The 11,452-nt window shown below is 40.5% G+C and overlaps 1 protein-coding gene across 1 annotated transcript in view; it reads right to left on the reverse strand.

Annotated features, from left to right (window-relative positions):
* The window catches only part of MAP4K1 (mitogen-activated protein kinase kinase kinase kinase 1), a 539,453-nt gene extending 529,830 nt beyond the window's left edge, over nucleotides 1-9,623 (reverse strand). Inside the window, exon 1 of the mRNA XM_069206994.1 lies at nucleotides 9,433-9,623. Within this exon, the coding sequence (XP_069063095.1) occupies nucleotides 9,433-9,540 (108 nt within the window). The 5' untranslated portion in view covers nucleotides 9,541-9,623. The remainder of the gene's footprint in view (nucleotides 1-9,432) is intronic.
* Nucleotides 9,624-11,452: the final 1,829 nt, after the last annotated feature.

Genomic DNA, 11,452 nt, shown 5'->3' on the forward strand with positions numbered 1-11,452 from the left:
AACCATGTCTATAAGAAACAAGTTATCTCACGTGTGTGTCATGGTAGTCATGAAATACATTGACTCAAATAAGGACAATTTATCTAAAACATAATATACTTTACAGCACATGATGAGAAGAAACTTGACATCGACTAGGTTTTGATCTTGACGATGTGGATGTTTACAAAGTGAACAGTCTAAAATAACAGTAAAAATTGTTTTTGACCTTTTTCTTGTCCAGCATAATTGAGGCCAAGAAAGCACTAATCAGTTACATTTCCCACTTACAATGAAACTCAGACTTGACATAAATATCTTGTTATTTTACAAAGCCAAATCAATCCCCTAGGAAATATTCCATTTCATAATTTGTATTGAGGCCTTCCTCCACTGCTCTTAGTTTAAGAATCCAATAACATTCTTGTTTTCTAAGTGACAGTTCCCTATTCCCCCTACGGGGGTCCTTGCTTATATATTCAAATCCAAAAAATTCAAAACTCTTTATCTGACCTTGTGTGGGGCATTGTTTCATGTGCGTTACTATAGGGTAACGATCATCCTCTTGTCTCAGAGCCCAATAATGCTCACTTATTCTCATTTTTAGTGATCTGATCGTACTGCCCACATAGTATAACCCGCACTTACAAGCAATCATATATATAACATAATTACTGTTACAAGTGATGTTCGAAACAATGCGGAATTGGTCACCAGCCTGATTACTGAAGGTGGAAATTCCAGATTTAGCCCATTTGCACATCCCGCAGTGACCACATTTGTAGAAACCTTTGTTGCGGCTGGTAAGCCAATCTTCATTTTGATGTGTACTGGCATAACTGGGGCACAATGTATTCTTAAGGGTTCGTCCCATACGGTATGTAAAGATTGGGGAATTCAAAATTAATCCTTTAACGGTTGCATCTGCTGATAGCACATACCAATGTTTTGTCATGCACTTGCGTAGTAATGCAGATGTTTGTGTCTAGTTAACTATACAACGAATATTGGCATTAGTGGGTCTGGCTTTATGTCTAAGAGTATCTCTTCTTGTGATTCTCATAATTCTACTGCGTGCTTTTTCAGGAATGTGCGGCGGATAGCCACGTTGTTTAAATCTATTTTCCATGTCATTTATACAATTTAGAAAGGCAGTATCCAAACTACAATTCCTTCTTGCCTGAACCATTTCACCATATGGGATCGAATCTATCTGATGTCTGGGATGTGAACTTGTTGCGTGCAATATGGAGTTGCAAGCTGTACTTTTTCTGTACAGACGACTTTCAATCCTGATATTAAGAATAAAGACTTCTACATCTAAAAACGGATTACTGACCGTACTGTGTTCCCAAGTGAATCTAATATTGAGATCATTGGAATTCAGATATTCAATAAAGTTATTGAGTTTCAGTAAATCACCCGTCCAAATCATTATGCAGTCATCAATATATCTGCCCCAGAATAATATATCTGTGTTCCATGTATTACCTTCAATACTCCAAATGACCTTCTGTTCAAAGTACCCCATAAAGAGGTTTGCATATGCCGGTGAAAATCTGGATCCCATGGCGACCCCCTGCTTCTGTCGGTACCATTCTTTTTTTTAATAAAAAGAAGTTGTTATGTATAATCATTTCCACCATACCAAGTAGCATTTTGGTATGTTTGTACAAGCTAGCTGATCTATTGTGGAGGAAATGGCGTAAGGCCATCATTCCCAAGTTATGATTGATACTGGTATAAAGGGATGTCAAATCAAGGGTTACTAAGGTCATCCCTGATTCCCAATTAATATCCGCTAGGATACTTAAGATATGCTTAGTGTCTTTAATGAATAAGGGAAGATTAACCACAAAGGGCTGCAAAAATATGTCCACGTATTCAGAGAGTCTCTCCGTTGGACCACCCATCCCTGATACTATAGGCCTGCCAGGTGGAAAGCTTAGGTTTTTGTGGATTTTTGGTAAAGTGTATATGCACGGATGTCTAGGTCTGAAGACTCGAAGATACATGTATTCATCCTCATTTAATAAATGTTGATCGAGACACTGTTTTAAGAATGTATTAATCTTATTAGTAATTCCTGGTATAGGATCTGATCCAATTTTTTCATAACATGTGTCATCCTCCAGCTTCCTAAATATCTCTGATTCGTAGTCCTAGGTGTTCATGACTACGATATTACCTCACTTATCAGCCTCTTAGATGGTTATATTGTTGTGTGTTTGTAAGTGTCTTAAAATTGTGCATTCTTCGTGGCTCAAATTACTGTGGTGGAAATGGTAATGAGTCTTTTTCTTGCGTTCGAGAATATTTTGGTCTTGCCACACCAACTTGAAAAAAGTGTCTATACAATTACCACTAAAAAGATTAGGCGTCCACCTGGATTTAGATTTCAGACCACTACTTAGTGTATTAGAAGGAATCTCTAAATCTGTCAGAATTTGTGAAACAGTAGTGGGAACCTGCTCATAATCTGTAATAGATAGTAGTGTCATGGTGTCATAAACATCCTTGATTGATAGAGGATGATGGTCTTTGTTAATATCATGCAGGATATCATTACCTCTATCATCAGTGTGGAGAGTAAAATGCTTTTTGAGTTTCAAACATCTAATGAATTTATAGAAATCGATTTTTGTTTTTTGAAAATCACCAAAATTCCCTGGACAAAATCCAAGGACCTTGCTCAATAGTCTAACGCCATGTGTTGCTAGTTCCAAATTAGAGAGGTTTATAATGGAAATGGTGCCCTCATTTGTATCCTTTACTTCTGCTTGTTCATGACCTGGTTTACATTCCCTTTCTTATTTCTGTGTTTCCCTCCTCTCTTACCCCTCCTTGTTTTACGGGGTCTTCCTTGCGTCGATTCGTTTCCCATTGTCCCTGTCTGATCCATCGAACCTCTGTTAAAAAAGAAGGGGTACCCTGTTGGATTGTGACATCTTGTCTTGAAGTATTGGAACTCATGCTTGATTCACAATTACTGACTGAAATGGTGCTAAGTGATGATTGAGAACCTGTATCCTGAGTTTGTAGAACATCCCCCTTTTTAATCAGATGATCATATTTTTGGGAAAATGTGAAAATTCTACCATTTCTGTAGTCTATTTCATCCCATTTAAGTTTGCGTGCTTTTCTTTGTGTGATCTCATTTTGGTGTTGATTAATGACCTCATTCAGGATCGCATAGTTTTTGGCGGTCGCTTCCTCCAAGTTTAAACTTTTTATTTCAGTTTCTAAACATGATATTTCTAACTGTAGTTTGGTGACTTTCCTGACTGTGTTTTCTATCAGAATATTCATTAGTTTCAAGGAGCTCAAAGTCAGGAAGGAATTGTAGTTTGGATACTGACTTTCTAAATTGTATAAATGACATGGAAGATAGATTTAAACAACATGGCTATCCGCCGCACATTCTTGAAAGAATGCGCAGTAGAATTATGAGAATCACGAGAAGAGATACTCTTAGACATAAAGCCAGACCCACTAATGCCAATATTCATTGTATAGTTAACTATACACAAACTTCTGCATTACTACGCAAGTGCATGACGAAACATTGGCATGTGCTATCAGCAGATGCAACCCTTAAGGGATTCATTTCGAATTCCCCAATCTTTACATACAGTAGGGGACGAACCCTTACGAATACATTGTGCCCCAGTTACCCCAGTACACGTCAAAATGAAGATTGGCTTACCAGCCGCAACAAAGGTTTCTACAAATGTAATCACTGCAGGATGTGCAAATGGGCTAAATCTGGAATTTTCACCTTCAGTAATCAGGCTGGTGACCAATTCGGCATTGTTTCAAACATCACTTGTAACAGTAATTATGTTATATATATGATTGCTTGTAAATGTGGGTTATACTACGTGAGCAGTACGATCAGATCACTAAAAATGAGAATAAGTGAGCATTATAGGGCTCTGAGACAAGAGGATGATCGTTACCCTATAGTAACACACATGAAACAATGCCCCACACAAGGTCAGATAAAGAGTTTTGAATTTTTTGGATTTGAATATATAAGCAAGGACCCCCATAGGGGGAATAGGGAACTGTCACTTAGAAAACGAGAATGTTATTGGATTCTTAAACTAAGAGCAGTGGAGGAAGGCCTCCATACGAATTATGAAATGGAATATTTCCTAGGGGATTGATTTGGCTTTGTAAATAACAAGATATTTATGTCAAGTCTGAGTTTCTTTGTGAATGAGAAATGTAACTGATTAGTGCTTTCTTGGCCTCAATTATGCTGGACAAGAAAAAGGTCAAAAACTATTTTTACTGCTATTTATACTGTTCACTTTGTAAACATCCACATCGTCAAGATCAAAACCTAGTCGATGTCAAGTTTCTTCTCATCATGTGCTGTAAAGTGTATTATGTTTTAGATAAATTGTTCTTATTTGAGCCAGTGTATTTCATGACTACCATGACACACATGTGAGATAACTTGTTTCTTAGAGACATGGTTTTATTTCTACTGCCACCTGCTTCTTGCTTTCACATTATGATATTGTGTCCTTTCCTACTGTCCCCTGCTTTATGTGGACGGTTTGATACCTTTGTTTTCCCATACGTTCTCTTTTCTTTTATATTAATGATGGTGGCTAGGTAGTATATCTATAAATTCCACCTCTTATACTTCCTTTCCAAAATGGTGGCCACCGACTATGGATTATCATAGTCCTTTCACTCTCTTTTCTCCTTTCGGTCTGATTAACCGAAGCAATAGGGATACGATTTGGTTTTGCCCAAGATGGGGCTTGCGACTAGGGAATTTAGGGCCATATGTACGAACACTTTTTTCCATAGACACAGAATGGGTAAAAACCTTTGCTACATCTGGCCCTTAGTCCCTTTTTGCTTTCTCACATTACCAGCGACCTATCTTTAAAAGACAGACTCCTCTCGATGCCGACACGCTTATAGGCCGACCAGAGAGTGAGATTCTGCTCTCCTCCAGACACGTTACTCTGTGTCTTGCTCTTGCCGATTCGGTAAGTGAGTCTTCTGTTTGCTGTTAGCGAGTTTTTGTGACAGCGATTCTGTGCTCCTATTTACCTCTAATGTTTTCTTTGACGTTTTACTCTCAGACTACAGATGAGAGGTGTGTACACAGATGCCTCTCTCATTACGCGAACCTTAAGAACGGCTCTTAATACTTGGAGGGTAATAGCTCTACTCTCTATATGCGTTTGAGATTCGTCCACTGGCCTTATTATTGACCATTTAAACTACGCAGACTTTAAGAACGGCTCTTAATACTTGGAGGGTAATAGTTTTACTCTTTATTTTTGTTTGAGATCGGGCCGCTGGCCTCATTATCGACCATTTAAAATAACAAACTGATTTGGTGATTATGTTTATAAATTCTCTCTCAGATCACTATTAGTTGGAGCCTGATGGGAAGCAATCTACTTAAGTCTTCCGCATCGTCATTACTATTGAATGGATTATCATTTGAGGTATGAATCTTTATGTCTTGATTCACCTCTTGATAAATAAGAATCTTCTTTTTACCTAACTTTTGAAAAAAATGTAGGGAGCACCTTTTCACTTAATGTATTATTTTCTTTTGTGGAGTGTGGGGCTTATACAGGCTGACCCACGCCCCAATCTTTTCTGACGCTTGTGTCATAATTAGTCATGCCTATCCTAATACTCTGGCTTAAAATGGGTTGCATTACTATTTCTTATATTTTTCTTGCCTTGAATCACTATACTTATATGTGGCTCCATGTTATTGTTTACACTCATAATGGTTACTTTCAGTGAACTTAGGTGTGCACACAATGATGTTCATCACAATGTCACTTGGGGATTGGTGATGGAATTTGGCTAATAATTTGCCCTATTGTCGTACTTTTAAACTTAAACACAGAGTATATGTGTGTAAATTGGTCATAATTGTATCTTTCACAGCCCTGAGGAAGTCAATGAGATTATTATCTCAGAAGACGAAAAACGTGTTGGCTGTTGTCAGTTCACCAATATATAAGAACTACACCTCAATAATAAACGTGATTTAAGCTAACGATTGCCGGTCTACAGTGTACTTGATTGATTGGAAGAGAACTTCAGTATATCCGAACACGGACTTTTGACTTTTTTATTACTTCACGAGTGCCTGGGCATTTTTTGATTATGACTAAAGTTGAGAACCCACTTGGATCATTTTGAAGAATTGTAGTAAAATTTCAAATTTTACTACAATTCTTCAAAATGATCCAAGTGGGTTCTCAAATTTAGTATTTTTTTGACGCTTGCTTTCTTGGGGAAAACTGGTCCAAACACTCACTTGATTACCCACTGTTTAAATTAACAAATTCTGGGCATTTCTGTGGAAGGGAGAATTGGACCTTGGTTTACTTGTGTGTGAGCTGCAATCAGGTGACATCACCAGCAAGGATACACTGAAGACATCAAGACTGTCACCAAAATAGCAATATATAGGCAGAAGATATCAACGTCAAGCGAAAAGTTGAGGCTGAGGACATCGATACAGGTGTAAAATACACTCTGATGATGTAACCAACAACATACACATACACACTGTAGATCAATGTAAGCACAAAGTACAGTTTAATGACATAATCAACAAAGAAGAAAAAGCATGCTGAATGTATGATCCCAAACTGAATGTGTGGGCAAATAAAGGAAGGTTTATGAAATTATCAGCAAAGGAAAATGCATGCTGGTGGCAGTATTATTAAATAAAGAAATTACAAACTTATGACATCATTGCCCATGGCAAATTCTCTTGATGCTATCATCAATAGGGGCTTGAGGCATTCTATTTCATGACTTTTAATTGAAATATTTATATTCATTGCGTTTACAAATGCTGCATGTTTAGTCAATGGCAGAAATAATCTTATGTTCCTGTCTTTTTAAGGCATCCTAACTTAACAAAGGGTATTATCTAAATCTAAGCTGCAACAAAAACAACACCTTACTGGAATAGTCAAACAAAATGTTCAGGTGTCTCTGTTCACCACATGAAGAGCCACTTCTCTAAAACGAAAGTACATTCCTTTAATGAGGCAAAGCCCAATGATCAATTGTACTGTATTGTAATTGCATTATAGAGAGCACCCTGCCGTGACGGTGAACCACTTTGTGGATGGGTAGCAAGCTACTCCGTGGGAGCGCTATGGATGGAAGGGTGCATCTTTAATGCAGCCTTTATGGTTAGTGCTGATGAGGTGCATGAGGACTAGACGTGTCCCTAATCCTATATTTATCCATGTGCTTATACATGAATTTGAAGTCAAAATGGGTCATGGACAGGCTTCGTAAGAATAAGAGATACGGTCATGCAGGTGGTGAAACATTCAGATATGCAGGTGTTCATGCAAGCATCAAGTCAGGGTAACCCGTAGAGGAAACCTGCCTATTCATAACAGCAACCTGCAAACCTGACAGCACAACCTGGGCAAAATTTAGGCTTGTGACATCACTGACAAAAGAATAAGCCAGAATGATAACATCTTCAACAAGATGAAAATGCACATTGATGAAGCAAGCAAAGGAAAATATGGAAGGTGTATTTTTGTGCCTGGTATTACCCAATACCTTTTCACTAAAATTATGTGTATATATTTACTTATGAGTGTTTCAGCCAGCCCCCCTCATGCACTGGTATGCTATTATATCAGTCACATTTTCCTCCGCCCACTGAGGCATTCAGCATAGTGCAACGGGTTCACCAACTTAAACCATTGGTAAACTGCACTCCGAAAGAGGTAATCTGCTCTGTCACAAAGAGCACTTCCACAGAAAGCAGTTCCCTTCAGTACCAGGTACTACTATGTCAAAGCGTGTTTTGTGAGGCCCAAAAAACTCTTTGAACCAATGTTTATTATATTATTTTTATGTTGGCAAGGACCTGCAGCTCATCAAAAAGAAAGTTTTACAAAAAAATGACAAAACAAAACAAGCTTTGACGAAGCAAAAAGGCTGGTATCCAACAACAGACCTATTGGCTTTGCCAGTACTTGTTTGATACTGCCCAAAAAACATGGTCACTTGTTTATTGTATAACAAAACCATACTCCCACAGTATCACGTTTATCTTTCTGTATGATGACAGTCAAGTCATGCTGAAAAAAATGTTCTGAGCAAAGACAGTAAATGTGAAACCGAGAAAGCCCTTCCCTCCCGATACCAGCCCCACCCTTCTTCCCCCACACCTTGAGAGGAAATCTCATCAAAGCTTCCGGAGTGAACCCCTGATAGATTTAGCGGCCCAAGAGCTCAAGCAGCTTTTACTAAAACCGTCTAGCACCTTAATAACTTCGTGGTATTTATAGGCGCTGATGTTCAAATCCTAAAGGTCAAACTTTTCGAAATAATGCTTCGGAGAACCCATATCAGTACTGAGACGTGACCAAACCCCATCCTCAGACGCACGATTGCACTTCTGCTCTGACCTGCAAAAGCCACAATATAATGTATTTCAACTACAGAAATAACACAGACACCATGCTTTGGCTTCACTCTGACCTTCATCGCCCCCCTGCGTTTCCAGTCCATCACACCACTTCTGAGCAGTAACTATCACATCCATCGGATCTGTTAGAACAACCTGATTCTTTTAAACGGAGACCCGCACGTAGCTCTGCAAATGCATTTCGCCTCTGAACGTCGGCGCCCCTTGTTGTTTCAATAAATCACCACAAACGCCTGTGAGCTTAATTTACCCTGCAGCACCCTCAGCTATTCGAGGGCAGAGGTTCACGTTGAACTCGCCCATATTGTGGTTCTAGGGCCAGGCAAAGCACACCAAACCTACCTTTCCTGCAGCATCAACTGATTTTCCAGTACAACAACTGGGACACAGCTGTCAGTGCTCCTCACTCCTGGCTCCCAAACCCCGCTTCTCATCGTCTTTTACAGTGATGTGGCCCTCATGCACTACGCCAATGAAACTGTTTGCTGACCCTCACCTGCATACGGTAAATGGGAAGCAAGTTTACTGTCACCGGACGCAGTGCAATATGGTGTTTACAGAAGTTGATTGTCTCCGCGCGCTCTGACGTGATCTCCTATGGGCACCTTTGTGCTATACCATAGCATAGACCCATATAGAATATTTAATCGGCTAGGCAACGGGATAAGGTTCAGGATTTGGTTTTCTGGGCGTTTTTTTAAATAAACAAAATTGTACTTTTCTGCAAGGTGAAAGGTGTGCTCTGCCTCAGACAGAAACTGAAAACAGGGTGCAACGGGCGAACGTCATTCATTGTTTTCCTATTTTACTTTTGAAAAGCGGTTCAAAACGACCTTCTCCAACTTCTAATGCCAGATGTTTTCAGTTTGGTATTTTTCGCTCTGTGGCGCTGTCACACAGTACCCTTCTCCTCGCTCTGCCCCATAGCTACATTTTAGGCTCGGTGGAAGGTGAGCTCGTGCCGGTGTTCGGATTTGCGGACTCACCTTGTAAACCTCCCCGTAGGTGCCCCCTCCCACGCGCTGGAGCAGCTCGAAGTCTTCGTGGGGGTTCTTGTTTGAAATGTCCAGAGGGGCTCGGCCTGCTGCGTCCATGGTTTGCAATCCCCTTGGCACCCCCCAAAGCCTTCAGAACGAGTAAGAATGTAAGTGTGTTCTGTGTGGCGCTGGGGTGACTTAAGATCTGCCAGATATCGAGGCCGACAAACCTCAGGCTGCTTCCTGTTCAGAATCAGACAGCTTCGGTGAAGTGGGAGATCCCCCTCGGCTCACTGTGAGGCGGTAGCTTAACGTCTACTCAACTACACATGATAAAGTAGTGATGATGAGTCTGTGTATAGAGGTACTGCTGGTAATGTACAGCAGTACATTGAGTGCCACAGCCTAGCAGGTGGAAATTATGGTCTAGAATACGGCCTGTTAGATCAACAGTGCCTAACTTTAATTCAAGAATTCCATCCCTCACTTTGTTTGCATCAGGCCTAAGTGCGCAGAGTGGGCCCATGCTGGGGCCCGCTGTTCCCTGTGCCACAGGACACAAGCTATTACTAACGGGTGAGGCCTGAGCAGACCAAAATGAGTCTGGGGTTGTGCTCCCATCTGAATACGACCTGGCCTGGCTTTTTGGGTTGGACTGTTTCTAACAGAGCAGGCCCAATGATCTGAATATGACTGGCCTTAGTCCAAAGTGGCAAAGTGGGTGAAAAAACAATGGGTTAGAATGCAGCCATGAGTGAATGCTAGTGGCTGAAATTCATTAATTTGCTCGTTTGTTGTTTGTTGCTGTAGTTGCCCTATGGGTGAGAGGTATGCATAGACGTGGGCCCTGTGCTTACTATGCCATACTACTTAAGCTATACCTCAGTGAGGAGAACTGAGTAGTCTGAAACTATTCTAGAACTGGAAGGGACTGACCTCACAGTTTGTCCGAAAGTACTGTATAAGTTCACCAAATATACTGTAAAGTGTTTGTTTTGAGGAGGACAGATTAAGTTAACCACAAAAGTACTCTGCCAGTTCGCCTCCCCATTAGCCTGGATCATCTGCAAATTGTGACAAAAAGGTCTTGTGTAAAAACACAACGAATGCAACTCTAAATTGATACACTCCACCTTTCGTGTCTAATGCATGAACACCACGGGATCTATCCACAAACTGCATTTTGTAGTACCTTTAGTCGTACTACAATCAAACTACATAATGCTATTCTGTAAGGAAATGTCTCTTTTTGCATACTCACTCCCACATTTTTGGAAAGATGCTACTGGTTTTAGACTCTGAAAGTGCACTTAGGCCAGCTAACAAGGCCTCAGTGATCTAAACCCTTACAAAGTGCATGTTGAATTGACTACCCCCAAATGGCAGAGGTTGACTTACTTATAAGCCCCCAGAATATGGCACTCAGAGTACCCAGGGCATGTAAGGCACAGCGTCCCCCCAGGGCTGCAGCACTGATTGTGACTCCCTGAGTGTGCCAAAGTACAAAATGGCGCCTAGCCTGCTACTGTCAAGTGGAAGGGCAGTGGTAACACTCCTAGTTCGACTTTGCTATTTAGACCAATGGCAAAGCCCCCAGTTCACTTAATAAACTATACATGTAAGTCTCCCCTAAGGAAGGGCTATCGAACCCTAAGGCAGGGAGCTGTATATCATTAAGTAGGACGTATTTTATATATATGCCCTAGCAGCCACACTTCCAAATTGTTGTTTTGCTGTGGTAAGATTAGTAGCCCCATTAGCTAACACAGGGTTAGCAGCTGACCACTCAGCCCTGCTAACTTCTGAATGGGACTACCTAGATGGGTACTATAAGATATCAAATTAATCATAGCATTAAATCTTGCTTTATGCGCAAGTCAAATTTAATATCACTGTTAAAGAAATGTAACTTTTAGAAAGTTGCCTCACTTTGACCCAGTTTGTCCAATGGCCCCATACGGTCACTGGCCACCAGACAGCTTTCTGCTCTCCTGGGGAGTAGTATGTAGGACTCCCACGCCTATAAACA

This window comes from Pleurodeles waltl, chromosome 9 (genome assembly GCF_031143425.1).
Source record: "Pleurodeles waltl isolate 20211129_DDA chromosome 9, aPleWal1.hap1.20221129, whole genome shotgun sequence".
Classification (NCBI taxonomy): Eukaryota; Metazoa; Chordata; class Amphibia; order Caudata; family Salamandridae; genus Pleurodeles; species Pleurodeles waltl.